We start from the raw sequence: 19,291 nt of genomic DNA, 5'->3' as shown, positions 1-19,291 counted from the left end.
TGAAGGCCTACTAGCATCACCACATCTACAAACGTCCTTCCAGTTATAACTTTCACCGACAATGAAGCACGAACGTCGGTAGAGAAAACAGCTTTAAAGGCCCATCCAGGTAGAACTAATATTAAAAAGGGAGGCAGATGAAAACCCTGCTGACTCTGGTGATCCGCTGACTTTTCCTCTAGCGCCACCATCAGGCCAGAATTTTAATTTGTCCCGATACTTTGGCGTATGATCAAATACCTGCAGAACTAATGACCTTCCCTCCAGCATCAGCTGTACTTTTTCACCACTATGCCTGATAAACATCAGGAGGTTAGCACACTGTCACTGTTAGCACGTTAGCATGCTCTTGTTAGCATTCAGCCTGCTCTCCGCAACAGTGCTAAATACTCAAGTTCAACACAAATAAAATCAGTTCGTCTGTAAAGAAGTAACGACGGCAGAATCACCTGGAATACAACATTATTGAGCTCGTGTGGTCTTGGTATTTTAAAGTTTATCTTTACTTTTCCTTCATTCATTGTATGAATATTGTTGAATGTGGGTTGAAAAATCACAGAAATGCCACTGGTTTAGGATCTAAATCAGCCAATCTCCCCCGGAGGAACGTCCTGAAACGTCTTACCATCATGGTTGGCGTTGCCCAGCGTCCAGGGCTCGTCAGAGTCAAAGTGTGTGTCTCCTCCGATGCCAGCGCCGGGGAAATAGGCGTGGGCGAGGAAACCACCCTCTCCGTCGAACGGAGAGCTGTCACCATGGAAACCAGAGGCGAAGAAGATCATGATGTCCGCCTCCTTACCCTCGTTCTTGATCTCTGAGTATGGCACCTCCTGAGCGGGATCAGAGAAGAGCAGAGTGGAGTTAAAAAAACAAAACAAAAAGCTGCTCATGAGGAGAAAAATACTGGGAATTATACCAAGATGTTAAATATTGTGAAGCTTAGTCCTTATTGAAAAAGAGAACCAAATCTGACAGAACTAGGAATCGTGAAACATCTTTAACATCACTTTGGTCGGGACCCTATCGAAAGTGACTCTGCGGTGCACAACGCCACTTTTAGCTTTCCTCGCTGTCACGAGACCATTTTTCAATCGATAGCGAAACAGTTAGAACGCACCAGAGGCAACACAACAGCAGCGACCATTTGTAATCACGTGAAAAGTCAAATGTAGGTTTCTCTGACCTGGAAGGAGAGCGGAGTGACGGTCTGCCACACGTTGAAGGCCTGTCGGATCGCTCTCTGGGTGTCCTTCTCCCCCACTTTAGGGGTGAAGTTAGATATGCTGCAGGAAGGGGAAAACAGAGTTAGTAAACAGCCCACGCTGGCTGGTCCTGCTCACCTGTCGACGGTTCAACAGTCGTGCTGTTGTAAGATGGTGTGGACGGTCTGCAGATGGTTAACTCACTGACCACGTAACAGTAAACAGATCTGCTGTGGTTAACGTCAGCAATGGCTGGCTAACAAAGCAACAACTCTCCTGGACGATTGTTGGAATTACTTTAAACGGAGTTAAGGTTAGAACTGGTATTGTAGTCATAGATTAGTTTTAAGTTAAGTTTTCTAAAACCTTTTTTCCAACTGAAGCCTTCTGTCAGAAAGATTTGTGGTGGTCTGGGTGACCCCAGCGGGTCCCCTTGAAATTGCTGCAGAAGATGTTTGTCGGCAAATGCAAAGTCAAGTTACACGTCCAGCCTATGAATGTTGGCGTCGCCCTCTTCTCACTTCCACTGAAGCCCGAACAGTGGGCGAATTCATGCATGTGTGTCCCGTTTCAGCGCGATCCCCAGCCGGCTTCGCTGAACGGCAGGTCAGAGGTACGTTTGTTTCAACTTTGGCTGAGCGGATATGGATGACTGGCCGACAGACAACAAACTGCAACGCTGCTATCATAGGCTTTTATACAGTCATCTGGGCTGCCAACGCAGATTAGTTTGGCACACGAAAAAAACAACCAAAAAAACAAACAAAAACCAATTTTGACCTGTCTGAAAGGCCGCCACGGCCAATCAAATATGTACAAGGAAGGTCACATTCTTGGTCTTTCCATATTTCCACTGATGGATGCGGCAAAGGATAAAAGAGTTGCTGCTGTTGTTTATGTTTTTGCACCTTCCCAGAGCATTACAAACTGCTGCTCAGCGTTTTGGCGTCTGATCAGCCTCATAAAGAACTGATCTATTACTCAAACTGAACTCTTGTCTCACCGGTACCTTAAACAACACGTCCCCTGTTTTAATGCAGAGCTGTTGTTTTTCAGTCTGAACGCTCACTAAGTCAGTAAGGAAACATTAGCTATCAAAATCTGGACCATCTGTTAGAATAATAGTCCTCTTACTGTAGAAGTGATCTTATTCATCTTTCCTACTGTGGTACCTTACAGCACCTTTCAGGGAGATGTTGTGTATCACTGAAAATGTGGTGTCCAAATTCCAATTTGTTGTTTTTATACTTTGGTTTTTATACAGATTAAATAAGTGAGGTATAATGTGTACTGGTGAGCTTTAAATGCGCTGGTAGGTAGATTTTATTTACCTCTGGACAGAGCCAGACGAGCTCTTTTTCCCCCGTTTCCAGTCTTCATGCTAAGTTAAGTCAGCCGGCTGCTGGCTACTTACCGCATAGACACGGGTGTGTTATTAATCTTCTCATCGATGACGTCAAACCATTCCTCTCAAGCAAGGCAATTTAAACACGTTTTAATTTAATCAATCAACTAATCCACTCCAGTGCTGTTTAGTGATACTGACGGATTAGTGTTGAGTATTTGCAGGTACCCTGGGTTGGGTACAGTAAAGCGTGTTTCCCTGCACAGAGTGTGATACGCGTGCAGCTGTGAGAGCAGAACCAGGCGGAAAGGTCATTAGGGAGTAACTGCGGGAGAGGAAACGTGGCGTCCATCCTGCTGTGAGAGAGGGGCATGGCAAATCAAATGCCAGCAAACAGTTGTTATTGCATTGGATTTCTGAAACATGTCGTCAGTATCAAGCTGATAAAACAATGTCAAGTATCTTTCTAGAGCTGTTAAAGAGTGAAAAGCAACATTAGGGTTAAAGGGGAAAAACAACTCCATTTACACAGTTAGATGGAGATTTTGCATCACTCCTCTCTAATGTGTAGTTCTTCTGTTTGATGTTGGCTTTGAATGGCCATGTGAAGAAATTCAGAGCGACTGCAGATATAAAACACGACTTGAAATATAGAGAGGTTGTTGTTGAGTCCGAGGGAGTGACTTTAAGGACTGCCAGTGTGTTTGGTCAAAGTCTGCGCTGACTCTTCACGTTAAGCAGATTTGCCTTTTTATCGGACTTTTCTGACAGGTTGTTTGCTGCGACATCGTGCAGTGAATAGCTATGTAAACGACTGCTTGTGAGCTGCATAAAGCCCGGTTTGAACTGAAGAAATCAAAGAAAATGAATTGAAGCTTGTTTTGAGAGCAGATTTTATTTGTGCTTTTTGTTTTTTCAAAATTTCAGAAGCTTCTATTGCCATTTTTGGAAATACGGGAAGTGCCTTTATTTGCAGTAGGTGGATGTTCGATCGTATTTTACACACTGAACTTGAATTTGGGAGAGTGTTTGATTTGGTTCCCTGTCTGTCAGGGAAGTTTGCTGACAGTGGACACAAGTAAGTCTGAGAACCCCTGAGTTACGATTTAAACTGCTTTTCATAACTCTCTGCATGCAAATCCCTTTATAAAGTTTATTTAGAAATCCAACTTTCCAGCCTCAAGCCCAGTGATTAATGTGTGTGTGTGTGTGTGTGTGTGTGTGTGTGTGTGTGTGTTTGTGTGTTTGTGTGTGTGTGTGTGTGTGTGTGTGCGTGCGTGTGTGTGTGTGTGTGCCAGGCAGACAACTAGGTAACAGTTGTCTGATTTGAGTAAATGGTGTGGAACGTCACTGCACTGAAGCTGGCCAAATGACCTGTGGCCAAAACACACAGATGGTGTACTGTCTCTCTCTCTCTCTCTCTCTCTCTCTATCTCTCACACACACACACACACACCCGATGTTCTTAAAACCGCATTAAACCACATAAGACAAAAGTTGCCAGGAGACTAAGAGCCTACAGTGGTCACACAAAGACAATGCCGACACGCTGATGCTGCCATTAGACGAAAAGTGAGTGCATCACAAAAGTTATCACAATTTATCCTGAGGAGAACCTGAATGTCTGAGCCAAATTTCATGGCAGTCCACCCAGCAGTTGTTGAGATATTTCAGTCCGGACCGAAGCGGAGGACCAACAGACCGACACTGCGATCCTTGTACAAAGCCGCGCTGCTAGCACGGCTAAAAACAGATGAAACAAATATCCGATTCTGACATTCGTACATTTACATCAGTTCAATACATACACACATCATCCACAGAGGAGCTACAGTTAGTCAGTCAGAACAGCTGAAGATGCAGATCAACAGACTACAAACTGTCTCAGATGTTCTTTCCTTTCCTGCTTCTCATCCTCTTTCAACTCAGTTTCAGTCAAATGTGCTTCGTTGGCAGGAAAGTTGAGAACAATGTTGCCGAAGCATCAAATCTTTCCTCTGACGGCTCAGACTCGGCTTCTTCTTTTTTTCTTCTCCTCCCTGTCCTGAGGCATCAATGGAGATTTTTATTTAGAGATACACAGTTGCGTAATCTTGCAGCTACATCATCGAGCAGTGGGTGATAATCCCCATTTGCCAGCAGCCCCAAAAATTCCTCTGAATGCTGTGGGGTGGGGGGGGTCATCCTGCCTGAGCTCATCGGTACCCTTAAATTTCACTGGTTTCTTCAGTATCTGCACACAGTCAGCAAACTGAAAAACGGCCAGAACTGACTGTATGTCTCATTGTTTCTGTGCAGTATGTGGGTGTCGCCCCCTGGAAGCTGTGTCAAGCCCTGCCTAGACCAACCCACGAGGGTTTGCAACATGATCATACAAATAGACAATGGAGGAGCGGAGCCGTAGAGGATGTCTTCAGATTGCTTGGTTTTACCATCCAATAGTTAAAAACCCAAAGATTTATAATTTATAATGATATAGGACAGATTAAAGCAGCAAATCCTCAAATTTGAGAAGCTAAAAGCAAATGTCTGGCCCCTTTGCTTGATAACTAACTTAGATGATTTATTGATTATTGTTGGCAATTCATTTTCTGTTCCTTCAACAACTCGAGGGATTCTACCATCCTGTAAATATAGTAGGCAGGCTGTAAATCACAACAATCAACTAAAAATGCATCATGTCTATGTGTGTCTTCGTTTATACTACGTCATGTTGCTTTTATATCGTGTCTTGATACTTTCGAAGTCTTAAGCATCATGTACAGTAAAGCACTTTGAATGGCCTTGTTGTTGAAAGGTGATATATAAATAAACTTTGCTAAGAGGCTAAAAAGCTGCAGTGATATTGATCAGTGCAGGCTTAAGGTCATGTGCACCTGACCTCCTCCCTGACACTTTTCTTGGGTGGTGTAAAACCATCAACCCGGTGTAATGCGATGGAACAAAACCTCCGTCAGTGAATATAAGTGTATATCGTAAATAAGATAATCCGGGCCGCGTTATGCCTCCTCCAAAACACCAGCTAATCGCAAATTAGTTACATATGAGAGTAATTCATAGGAGACAGGACTGGCTCTAGAGGTGCCGAGAGGCGCCTGAGAAGAAGAACAATTACATTAAAAAACCATTAAAGTGATGCAGCTTGTACAGTGGCAGCCGAGCTGAAGACAACACTGAGCTGTACTGCAGGAATGTGACAGCTGATAGCAGGTGAAGCATATGGAGCGCTGAGGAGACTCGGATACAGTAAGCAGTAACCAGATAGGACTGTGATCTCACGCTGTGGGTTTTATGTAACGCCGTAGAGTGGGTAGCTGTAATGCAGGAGAGCTGGGATGCTCTCAGTGTCTCGTGGGAGTGGCGTAATTTACATTAGGCCTATAAAGCTCCGAGTAGGATGGTTTGGAGGAAAACGAGGAGAGAAGGGATGAAAGGAGAAGTGAGAGAGAGAGAGCGGGGTGAAAAGGGATTCAAATTCTTAAATAAAAAAAATCTCGGTCTAGCAGAGAAATAACAAGTCGTTAATAACCCACCGTTGTACTGAAAGCAGCGTGTGGTGGAGAAAGCAATTAGACAACTTGGAGAAAACAGGTTCAAAGGGATAAGACAAAGATAAGAGAGACAGAAAAATAGAGGAAAGGCAAGAAATTGAGAAAGATTTCTAGTGAGTAAATGTAAGGTGAGAGAATTGATTGAAAGCTCAGTAAGTAACATATTGGATCTGCATTGTTTACAAAAAATATTTGAGATGTAAATTAGTTGCAGCTGAGTGGAACCTTCAGGAAACAGGGTTTCTGATTTTGCATCAAGATGGCGAGAAGAAAAGGTCTAAGTGGCTTTGAAAGAGGGTCCACTGTCGGGGCACGGACGACAGGGGCTTCGGTCACAAATACGGATCAACTGGCCGGTGTCTCAACAGGAACGGCGACCGAAGTGACGTCTGCATTTAGATCCGTGGGAAAGGCGTCAGTAAATAGGGCGCGTTCGATGAGCGTGATGCTCGTGCGTTAGCGAGATATGTGGAGAAACAGAAGAGCCGCTCTTCCTCGGGTCTGTGTCAGCAACAACGGTCCATCAGCAGTCAAATAGAGAGGGCTATTATGGCAGGGCTGCAGCGCATAGACCCCTCATTACTAAGATGAACACACATTTGAGAGTTCAGTGGTGCAAAAACCACCGGAACTGGTCTACAGAGATGCGGAAAAGAGCGATATGGTCAGATGAGTCATCCTTCACCGTGTTCTCAACAGGCTGGCGAGTGCATGTGTGGCGGACACCAAGAGAACGGTACAGGCCTGATCGCTCGACCCCTACAGTAAGAGGATCCGGTGGCTCTGTTATGCTTTGGGGGGCACTTTGCTGGCATGGTTTGGGTCCACTTGTCCCCTGAGAGGGAGGGGTCACTGCAAATCAATACAAAGTCGTTCTGAGTGATCACCCTCATCCTGTGATGAAACGTTTCTATCCCGGATGGGAGTGGTCTCTTCCAGGATCACAGTGCCCGCATCCACAGGTCACGAGGGGTCACTGAATGGTTTGATGAGTAGAGAATGATGTAAATCACTTGCTGTGGCCTTCGCAGTCACCAGATCTCAACCCACCTAAAGGAGGTTTTGGACCGACGTGTTAGACGGCGCTCTCCACCACCATCATCAAAACACCAGATGAGGGAACATCTTTAGGAAGAACGGCGTTCCGCTTTTTGTTTTTTCCTTTAATTTGTCACCTGTCTGTGTATTAACATGCTGAAATTTAGGTTCAGAAACTCAGAACCTGTGTGAACGGCTACACGTTAAGTTACAGATCGTTAAGTTCCTGTCGTGGAAAAGGCCCAAAGTAGTTCACATAAAAAATATGTCGTCGTGAGTATTGCTATTTCGAGCCCCCAGCCAGATGTAACTGTTCATCAATGCTGTCAAACAAGCTAAAAAAGGAGGACGGGAATGAGGAGTCATGGGTGGCGAAATACTGGGGAGAAATGGGTCTTCGAAGTTTTACCAATTTTACAGTTTTACAAAGAAACTGCCCAAACATATGGAGTATTGTTTCTATTTTATCCATGCCACTAAAGCTTATTTTGATTTTGAATTTGAGAGTAGGAGAGGGACTGCCTGGGAGAGAAAAGAGGGGGAAAGACCTTAAGAAAGGCAGGCAGGAGAGGATAAAGTGGACAGGAGCAACAGTGGGAGCTGGGATGCGTTCAATATCTCATGGGACGGCTCCTGATCTGCATCTTACTTATATTACATGGCCGAGCTGCTGGTTGGATCGACCTCCATCATGTGGTGGAGGGTTTTACTGTATGTAGACAGTACAAGACAATAAAATAAGGTGGAGAGAGAGGAGGAATGAAGAAGAAGACAGAGACGAGTGGGTAGATTCGATGCAGGGATACGAGATGCACCGAGGGTCCCGGGGACGGAGCTAATTTACATTAAGCCTGGCTAACTTCAGACTGGGAGAGAGAGGGAAAGAGAGTAGGAAGGAGACAAACAATCAGGCAGGGAGGGGAGGAGGAGGTTGGAGAGAGAGAGAAACAGAAGATAATGTATGAAAAGAGGGGAGGTACGGGAAGAAATTAGAAGGAGGAACATAAATAGCTAGACAGATAAATAAGATAGATAAATGGATAGATAGATGGATAGATGGATAGATGGATAGATAGTTGGATAGATAGATGGATACATAGATAGATAGATAGATAGATAGATAGATAGATAGATAGATAGATAGATAGATAGATAGATAGAGTACCTGTATGAGATCTTTTTATCTCTCCATTTCTGTCCCGTCAGAGCGTAGCGTTTATTCCTTTGCCGGCGGCTGGTGTGAGGATGATCCGGGACGCCACAGCGCGGTCTCCTCATCCACCTGAACACAACGGGAAATTCAAATTTCACCGCATTTCTAAAGAACCAAGACCCAAGTTTGTCATTCTGTTTGTGAGCATTTGTTAGATTATTTTCAGTCAGTAGAGATAATAACCTCTGAAGCCATTAATGTTAAAATTAAAAAAAAAAAGCCTTAGTTACTGCTGCTAGATCTGTCAAGATTTGCGCTCTCGCATGGTGCTTTACAACGCTAGCGGGGGCAGATTTACCATAGAAATTCTCAGAAATTCTCTAAGCAATGGATCTTTGATTTCATACAGGTGTACTTCTTTTCTACTTTCCCTGGCAGACTGAATCAGCTTTGGCTAACTAGCGCGAGGTCATGCTGAGCCTAAAAACCCTGTGAGTTCACTGAAAACGTTTCCAGCTGATTCATTTAAAAATGAAAAACCTGTGAAAGAGTCTTTAATATGCCCTCGACGGCTACATACATGATATCGTGCTAAAAGACTGGGGCTAAAGCTAACGGGTCCCAGACAACATGACATCATCCTCACCAGCTGATCAACCGTAGAAGACACAAAATGAAGGAGCAGCATTGTTAGTGTGTTGCAGAGTAAAGCTAGTGAGTCCTAGCAATACACTATTATAAATAAAAATGTAATTGAAATGTTATTCGTTTTAACACGAGACATTATTTAACACAGGTTTAACAAAAGAAGTCCCTACACTGTTGTAGTGTAAACCTCCCCAAACCAAATAGAGATACTCAAGAAGATACCGGTTACTCTGATATCTCCGATATCCTCGTGCCTTGGCCGGATGTTTCAGTCCTGGACAGGTACAACATAACCCGTAACCCTCCATAATAATATGGTTAGCTAATGATATGGGCCTTGCCTTTGGAAGTACAGTTAACAGCCTGGAACAATTTAGAGGTTCACCCAGCAAGGTCTATCAGATGAAGCTGAAATCCTCTCCTGACTGCAGGCTCTGCCTTAATGGGGACACAGGGTCTTTTCTACGCATCTGTTGGGATTGGCCCGGGGGTTAGTGCATTTCGGGAAAACGGTCACCTCAACCTTATCTGACCTACCTGGCATTCAAGTGCCTTACTCCAAACCTGCTCCTGTTGAACTGTGCCTCCTCTTTATATCTCTCATTTCACCAGAAGCCTGCACTTTTTGTTGGTCTGACAGCGGTAAAAAAGATGTTCGCCCTTCACCGGCGGCCTCCTTGCTCTCTCTCCTGGAATCATTGGCGACAATCTTTATTGGATATAGCGTATATGGAGTTGTCAGTAGCAAGGATGCGTAACGCCAGATAATCAACCGTCAGTCCCTGGACTTCTTTTACTGCCAATGTGAAATATCTTCTGTGCGCAGGCACTAGGTCCCAGACCTTATACGATTATTGCTATGCAAACAATACCATGCATCTATCTTTGCATTTCAACATATTTGTCAAAATTCATATTTCTATCCCTTTTTTTTCTCTTCATAAATGTCTTTACCTTCTTCTCCATTTTGATCTACAAAGGCCGCAACAACAAACAACAAAAACACAAAGCAGGGTGCTTTTAATTTTTGATGAATTTATTCCCACAGCAGGTTTACCTCCGGTAGGTTTCAGTAACCAAAACCGAGGGAAACTGCAATGACAGAATACGAAACAGCAACAGCACCAAGGGTGATGGCTGACGGGGCAAAATTCACTTTCACAGTTTTAGCTGAAAACCCATGTTTAGACCATCGGCAACACCAACCGAGTTCAGCCAGGAAGCTGCTGCACACTGAGGCTAAAAGTGTCAGGCCAATTAGAGTCAATTTATAGCCAATTATTATTAATCTGTACAGACTTTTTTCACAACTGTGGTCTCAAAAGGTTTCATAACACCGATGAAATAATGTTGATGAATCTTAGATCTGGAGGGAAAAACAATCGCCCACACAAACTAGACTCGTCTGCACAAACCACCTTATACTGGCTATTGAAGCAGGGGCGTCCCATTTAAATTTACAGCTGGACCGATCGGTATTTTTTGGATGGATCAAATGACAATGACAAACCCCACGGAGAATTATTACCTGACTCTGGATTTCTCCTCGGCCCTGCTGAGCTTTACAGCGACTCTCAGTTGACTGTTTTTGGTTTTAAGACCGACAGTTTTACCGTTTTGGTTCGCTGTCGCTGCCCCCATAGCATCGTTTTCAGCGCCGGCAGGCTGCTGTTTGCTGGAATGCGCAAACAGGCCACTGCGTGCTACAGTTCACCGTATCCGCATAAAAGGTGACGATATGTCAGTGTTGTGTTCACAGCTGCTAATGGCCCAGGTGGCCAGAGAATTTGTTAGCGCAGGTTCAAGGCCTGTACAAACCAGGTCTGGATACCATCGATACTGGACGTCGATACCATCGATACTGGACGATTCTGAGGAACAACAAATTATGTTCAGTGGCACCTGGTCGGGGCACCTAAATTTCACCAAAATATCAATTTTGTGTCATTTTAGTATTTTTGGGGCATTTTCTCAGCTACATCTTACAGGTGCTGTTCTTGGTTCTTGTTCCCTACAACATTTTTTGTTTTGTTAAAGGATTATTTGATCATTTCTCACAATCACGCATTCTGCTGGGAGGCTAGGTATGTGTTGGGATCCAAAATGCTGCAAAGGCCTATCTTTGGATTTTTTTTTTTTGTCACCCACATACACACACAGACCCGCCCTTGACTCACTCTATAGTCGTCTCGTCCAGTATTCCCGTCACGGGGATGCCGTAGAAGCGCTGCATGGCGGCCACAGCAGACTGCATGGCTTTCTCCTGCCGCAGGTCTGATGTGCGGACGTCGTGAGGCAGCAGGTAGCCATAGTTCTTCAGCCACGTCTGGGAGAGGGGGAAGGAGAAATAAAATTGGAGGTTAGTTGATAAAAAGAAACCTGCAAATCCAGGTTTAACCACGTATTAAACGCGTTTTTAGAGCGAGGCGGCTTCTGCTTCACTTTGGGTTGATGACAAACTAAACACAGACCAAACTCTATATGTCAGTGACGCTGAATGATGAACAAGAGGTAATGAGTTCAACTAAAGAAACCAGGTAGAAGCACCTCATAAAATACCCGAGACCGAAGCATGTTTGTGCGGATCATTGTGATGGTAGAGATGTCATTTTCCAGTAATGACTAACGGCTCACTCTCTATGATTGAGCGCCAAAGAGACTACTGAATGACTGGATGACTAATCAGCTCATTTTCACTCCTTCACAGAGTCATAACTCAGTCAGAGCTGAACACACAGACACGATACACGTATTTTTAGATCCGGTCTGACTGACACTTTATGAGGAAGTCATTATCTCCGATATGCATCCCAGATAAATGTCCATAAATCTGCTTAGAATTCATAGGGAAAAGGTTGCTCTCTATAACTTGTTCCCGAGAATCATCACGTCTTTAAATTCCCATCGGTGTCAAAGCAATCCAGTGATAGTCGTCCGTACATCCATGGGTGCAGCGCACACATGATGTGCTGACAGCTAATCTGGCATATTTTTGAAGGTTTTAGAAGGTTGCTAGAGGGTACAGGTGTCTCCATATTGTCTGAGAGTCGGACAGTGTCAGACTTTGACCGTTTAACTTACAACCAGAACTTACGGTAAAAACACAGACGACCATCAACGACATCCTGAGCTATAAACTACGCTTCACACAACAGATTCGCATCACACTTTCTTTCCGCGGTTTTTCTTTGGCGTGGCAGAGCGGAACAGGAGAAAGCGGGGAATAAAGAGTGGGATGGCAAACTGAGAGAGGAAAAAGAAACGGACTCGGGATGTGGGTAAGGGAGAGGACACAGAGATTTATTGGCTGTGTCAGGGAGAAATTGAGAGAAGGAGATGAAAGCATGAGAAAAAAAAGTTATTCCTTCCGAATCATAGAAAATTTGATTCACACTGATCCAAAATCGATGCCAAATCCACACGTTTCCTCGGATGATTCTTATTATGTTATATTTTTCACTTTGCAGCGCTCCTGTCTCTTTAATAGGACATAACAAAATCTCTCAATCCTCCGGAGAGAAAAATGAAGGAGGCAGAGGAAAGAGAGAGGTAAATGTGGAGGGAAGAGAGACAGAAAAAGTGAGAAAAATAAAAAGACTGGAGTTGAAAGAGAGTCTGAGCCCTTCTCTACAGTAGGTCATTAATATTTCAGAGTGTGTGCCAGCCTCTCGCAGCCAGTCCAGGCCAAGCAGCCAGCACTCAGCTACAATATGAGCGTCTGCCTAACGACCATGACGGACACAGGGAGGGTACCGCCGCTGAGGGATTCAGTCTGTCATTTTCCCCTGGAGGGAAAAATATGCCCCGTCTGAAAACAGTTAGGCCACCCTGCGTACGTGAGGACAAATCAGATCGAGAAAATCCTTCCCTCTCCTCTGGTTTCATTCCAAAAAAAACAATGAGGAAAAGACGCCGATGACGGCACAAAGCACCAGCAATCTCCAAACAATGATACAATAAAATACCATGAAACGATCATTCATGAGCACGTGACTGATTCCTCTTCGTTAACTGTTTCAGTTTTAAATGATCCCGCTCATGATCCATTTTGAGCTCTTTGGGTAAAAACCTGATCCCTCCAACAGAGAAAAAAAAAAACCATCTGTGATGACGGATGACAAATGGAGACTTACCAAAGGGCACCTTACTATTCCCTGGGGACACACCTTGTCTCACGGAGCCAGAAAGGCAAAGATTTTTTGTTGTTTTTCCAAAAAAAAAAAAAAAGCTGTAACACAGCCCATGAACAACTGCCCTGGGGTCGACGGCCCAAACGTTCTCTGCTTTCACAGTAACTGACTGTGCGGATGTAGCTTGAGCCACTGCCGCTTTCTGGCGGTCGACGTCACCCGCAAGCTGCGCCGACTTTGTTTCGATCTGTGACAGAAGCTAGCGGAGTGCTGGTCTCCGACCCCCGTGTTTAGACCGTGATCCCGATCTACTTTTAATCCTACGTGTAAACGCGAAGACGAGGTGCCACGCAGCCCCGAGCCCAGAGGAAGCTTACTGCTTAGAATCGAATTAAAAACTCCTCCGCGATACATCTGCGGTGATGACAACACCCCTGTTCTCGACCAAGCATCGAAATCTGATTCCTGTAATTTTATTCTGTTCCATCTAGACACTGATTTAAAAAAAACAAAAAAAACAAAAAACTCAGAGCTCCGGGCCACAATCAACAAAACAATTTCACAGCTGTCGAGTTACAAGTCCTCTACTTGAAAGACAAAAACAATGATTATGCAGTTCATTTTATAGAAATGAACTAGACAGTCGAGGTGTCAAAGTTTCATCAACCAGCAAATTAAATTATCAAGCTTCTGTGTAAATGTTTTTTTGGTTCTGTACAACCAGTTACTTTACAAGTACTGATGTCGCATCATTTCTAAATTGTTCATATTTATATTAGATGTTATATTCAGTCAACACAAAAGTTATCTAAGAAGAAAATCAGACCAAGACCTGAAGCCTAAAGAAACTCTCATCTATCTATCGTTAGTGTGGCCTGCACACACACACACACACACACACACACACACACACACACACACACACACACACACACACACACACACACACACACACACACACACACACACACACACACACACACACGAAGAGCACTCTGCAGTAAAGTCTCTCAGGACCTCGGCACTGCATTAGTCAGTACATTTGTGTGTGTATATGTGTGTGTGCTTATGCATGCATGTGTGTTTGTGTCTTTGTATCTGCAGCCCTATGTGTATGCCTGTGTTTGCGTGTGTGTGTGTGTGTGTGGTGTGTGGGCGTGTGTGGGTGTGTGTGTCCCTGTGCACTCTGCTGACGAGTGGGCCAGCTGCTTCTGGCTCAGGGGAAGCAGTTTGAATTAAATAATTCACCAGCTGCTATTATACAACAATTACTACAGCGCCATCAAAGCTCACAAACACACACACACACACACACACACACCTTTGTACTTCTATCTTTGTAGGGACACTCACTGACATGATGCATTCCCTAGCCCCCAACCGTAACCTGAACCCGATCCTAACCTGAACCCTAAAACCAAGTCTGAACCCTCAAACAGCCCTTTGAAGGCGTGTCGGAAAGTGAACCAAACAAGTACACACACACACACACACACACACTCTCACACACACGTGTGCTTCATACGACACGAGCAACATAAATCAACAGCAACTTAAATCACCGGCGAGAGTGAAACCTCCATACGTGAACATGTTTAATTAATATTCTTCTCTGACTCGGACAAAATGGTTTCTCATGGCCGGTGGGCAATGATTCATTAGATGTTCTGGGAGTTTCAGAAACCACAGAGACGCACCTCTCAGCAACTGCCTCGTGAACAAAAAGTCTGAGAAACACAATTATCCAGAGAGGACGAGAGGAAGTGCAGTCCCAGTTTATTAAGACGCTCCCCGCAGAGAGGCTGCCGTGCACTTACTGCCTCCATACAAGGAATGCTTTACTTTAAGTGGAACAGATGAGATTTACTGCCCTGTAGGACAAAATGACCAGATTGTGTTTTCAGCACATCGACAGGGTTGGTGACCGAAACCAATAATTCGAACGACTACTTCACCCAGGGCTGAGATTATTTAGGACTTTCAAAGCCCCATTTATGTCCTGAAAACTGTAATATAGAGACACCCCCGCTGCTGTTTTCGCTGCTCAACAACCAGGGGCTGAGCTACAAAAGAAAGCGATGTCGCACCGCATTTCAAACGGGAAACTTAAAGAGACAGTTCCACCTGTCTTTAACGGGCTTTCTCAACTGTGCTAAATAAGACTTTTAACCCCAGACCTCTGAAAAAGAAAAAAGAAAAGACATAGTCGAATATATCAAAGCAAACATTTACATGCTTAGCTGAGATGGAAACGTGGATAGAAAGAAGTAAAGCATAGCAGTAATACTCCAGTGTTTGAAGATGTAGTTCTCTACCATCATTAGCTAAGTGGCTACTTCTCTTTGTTGCCATCAGGTTCAGGGGATGGGTTCGATTTCTTTGTTTGAGCAACTGAAAACAACTAGAAATGAACGGAAATACAAAACCATCAGGGCTCAGATGAAGAGACCTACAGTGAGTCCGAGAGCGTCTCTCTTCTCGAAACAGAAACTGACCACGAAAAGCAGAGAGGGGCGCAACACAAGAAGAAATGTGTTTCAATTCCCACATTTTAACGCTGCTTTAATGCTTTAAGTCACATTTTACTTGCACGACGGCTGTGGGTGTGCAGTGACGGGGAACCTGAGCTTCAGAAAACCCCGGCAGGCCACTAAAGATGAGCGGGGACTAAATACGATTTAAAAAAAACAAACAAAACAGCTAACTTCAAAATGTTTGTCTTGTTTTTTTCTCTCCCACCCCACACAATGAATCTCCCTGCTTGTGGAGGAGTAAATGATCATATCAGTTTGGTGTGAGCGGGGGAGGCAGACAGGGTGAGTGTGCATGTTGTTAGTTTTTTAATTTCTTGAGCTGCATCAGTGATTATTCAAGGGTCAATAGTCGCTTTTAACTTACTCATCTTCTGCTCTGTTGGTTGATATGGTGATGACGACGACCCCCCCTTAAAAGATGTAGCCTACTTTGTCCCCTTTCACTGTGAGGTGACTCACTTTTCACTTTGAAATTAAATCGTGAAAAAAGAGGAGCGGAAGACGAGAGATGAAGGCCTGCCGCTGAAAGATTCCCTGCTTGGAAATGTGGGACCTGCTGCGAACAAGCTGTGTTTGGGCTAAAGCCCTGTCCTGTCTGTCCCGACCGACCGAGCTCGTCCTCACCTGGACGACAGCTCTTGTTCCAGCGCCTAAAGCGACGTGCGTTTGCATCTTCTATGCAAGTTTCCCTAAATTCTTTTTGAAGCCATTCATGCACCGGACGTTTTTGTGGTTTAGCCACGACGACCGCAGAGTAACATTTACACTTAGCCACAGTTTTGCAGAAAGAGACTTTCACAGTGCCTTGCTCCGTTGTAAGTGGCATCATGATAGCACTCTATAATGTTACATCAGCCAACCATCAGGTCTACGACAGCACTGATAAGACGTGCTGGTTCTGTACTTCATTCAAGATAACTACACGGACAGCAAAAAGTTGTCAGCTCCTTTCTGTGGCTGTGGCTGAGGGCGACGTGTCTCAAAGGAGTCATTTCTAGGAGTCCTGTCACGAGGGGCGCCAGACCAGAAAAGGCTCGTGTGGGTTATTCTGGAGACGGCAGCTCCCAAGGTCTGAATATGTGGACGTGAATAAGCGGGCGGGTGAAAAAAATGTTCCCTTTCAACAGTCCTTCCCTGAAATGAGAGGATTACCGAGTGGACATTCACAGCCCTGCTCAACTTCCGTGTCTATGTACAACAACAGACATGTTGCTGGCGAAGGGCATGTACAGTCTGGTGCAAAGGTTCTAGGGGCTTGTGAAAAATGCAGAGTGAGAATATTGACAAAAACAACACCATGAATAGATTTATTTATCCTTTAACTTAATAAAAAAAGTGTGCTGAACAGAAAAAACCACATCGAGTCTCCTCGTTCGTCTCGTCTCTGAGGACGGTTCTTTCAGACCCCGGCTCTTTGTTTGGGCTCGTTGTTCTGCTGCAGAATGAAACCGATCGGACGCTTCAGACGCCTCCTGATGGTCCGATAAGAGTCTGAACATCTAAAGTGCCCGAAACCCTCGCACAGTCCTGTATAGCAAGAGCGGTCGGCATCACCATAATCCAGCAGTAAAACCCTCTGCGTCCAAACGTGAGACCACATTTCTATTTAACTTCTCCGTCATGCTCGCCCACTCATTTTCTCTCCCTCTGTCTTCTTAGACGACTGGTGCATTCAGTTACATGAATTACATGAAACAAACAAAATTGCCACCCCCAGTCCAAAATCTGGTCCAGGAACCCAAACACCCTCCCTGCAGCTCTGAAGACCGATGCCGCGTCTAGTCTGAATCTGTTGCTACTGGAGCAGATAACGACGCAAAACCGTTACAAACAGGGACACTTGAGCTTTCCGTCTACTTTTCGTTTCCCATCGTCTCAAACTGAAGCTGTATTCATCTTTTCTGAAGGCGTTCAGTAAGACATCTTCTAAACTCCGCTTTAGCAGCTCATTAACCACACTATATTAGCATTTCTCTCCCTCTCTCTCTTTCTCTCTCTCTCTCTATATATATATATATATAAAGAAAACCCATTTGGGCCACATGCAGAGTGAATGACTACTTAGTCATGATGAGCTACTGTACTGGCTGTAGAAAGTACAGGGAGGCAGTGAAACGGCTAACGCTAGCTAACACAGCAGTGCAGCCAATGCAACGCAATAACCAAACGCCTGTGGTGCTACATGTATCGTTAAAACATGAATGTACTGTTGCTACATTAATACTGTGAGATTTGAATAATTACATCTCTACATTGTATTTTATGATGTTGAGATTTGAGCCCAACCAGAGAAGCTTCTCAACTTCCAAAGCGGGTTGTGTGTTTTATGATACCTCATCAAACAGACGGACATATATGACTCATTTATCATTTAAAAAAAAGCTTTAATTGTGAAGACACACCAGCGGCTGCGGCGGCAGCAGCAGCGCAACCGGGGTGAGGCAGAAGCTACTATGCCAGATGTCTCCATCACGGCCACACCTGACTGCAGTGCGTGCGGCGCGAATACCACGAGTGGTGGTTCGGGGCGGGAACCTCAAAACATCAGACACATCGGACAAAAGTGCGGTTGAACTTTCGACTTGTGAATACGCCTGAACAGCGGCTCACTATGAAGATCTTTGACGGGGACATGGATGCTAATCCATGGACTTGCCTGGATTAGCGAGCTGAAATTTCCATTTTATATGATTAATTATTATTTTTAATTTTCCAAAACAGATTACAGTGTAATGTTCCTGATGGTCTGTTAATGTCTGGCACCGACTTGAGCTACAAAACATACTGTGGCACGAAAGACAAACTGCAGGGTGGATCCTTATTGTCTGTGAAGAGTCATTTAAAGAAAAGTCTTTTATAAGATTTAAGGAACACGACCGTCGGCTGCAGAAACAGCGAGGTTTACTGTTCTCCCTGAGGAGAACGTTATGTGAGGTAGGTCAGACTGAAGATGACGTCTATTTCATGTTTTATTGCTCATTAAATGATGATGATTACAGTAAATGATTTAAGGGCTATGTTTAGTCAAATGTCCTTTGTTACTGATGAGATCTTCTGGGTGAATTATTACAAAAAAAACAAACAAACTTGAGTCATGTTTTAGGAAGGGAACTTTTACCGTGTCAGACTTTATTTGTCGAGTTTGGGACGGAAGACGAATTCCCTCGTTTGCAGTGGTAGAAATTAACTCTTGAGTACATTTACTCAATTACGCTGCTTAAGGACAGATTACTTTATACTTCTACTTCATGACAGTTCAGAGAGAAATATTGTACTTTTCACCGAACTACAGTAATTTAACTGCTATGGTTACTAGTTAATCAAGAAATGAATAATTTACGAATAAAACATTATGATGAGCTTATGAACTATGATGCATTGTCATACTTTAGATCGACCTACTCATCAGTATGTTAACATTAGTCAACACGAGCTCCACTGTGATCGACTAACGCAGAAAAATCAGCAATAATGATCAAATTTCACACTAATTCGAAGCAGGATAAAAACATTTTCTAACGACACAGGATCCCTTTACCTGCACTGAGTGCCGTTGCTTCAGATGCTTCAAAGTACATTTGACTGACAATGCTTTCTCTTAAGTACGATTTTCAATGGACTCAGTGGACCCAGTGCATTTCTCCAGTCCGGTGGGGACACGTAGGATGTGAATACGCGTCTCACTGCGGC

At 44.2% G+C, this 19,291-nt stretch overlaps 1 protein-coding gene across 1 annotated transcript in view; it reads right to left on the bottom strand.

Annotated features, from left to right (window-relative positions):
- mmp24 (matrix metallopeptidase 24) overlaps positions 1-19,291 on the bottom strand; it is a 60,610-nt gene that overhangs the window by 21,940 nt on the left and 19,379 nt on the right. The window contains exons 2-5 of the mRNA XM_040115710.1: positions 11,115-11,263; positions 8,302-8,418; positions 1,184-1,283; positions 626-830 (exon numbers count right to left, since the gene is read on the bottom strand). Of these exons, the coding sequence (XP_039971644.1) occupies positions 626-830; positions 1,184-1,283; positions 8,302-8,418; positions 11,115-11,263 (571 nt within the window). The remainder of the gene's footprint in view (positions 1-625; positions 831-1,183; positions 1,284-8,301; positions 8,419-11,114; positions 11,264-19,291) is intronic.

Source organism: Xiphias gladius, chromosome 21 (assembly GCF_016859285.1).
Source record: "Xiphias gladius isolate SHS-SW01 ecotype Sanya breed wild chromosome 21, ASM1685928v1, whole genome shotgun sequence".
Classification (NCBI taxonomy): Eukaryota; Metazoa; Chordata; class Actinopteri; order Istiophoriformes; family Xiphiidae; genus Xiphias; species Xiphias gladius.
The sequence above is the reverse complement of the archived record's forward strand: the minus strand, read 5'-3'. Positions and strand labels throughout refer to the sequence as shown.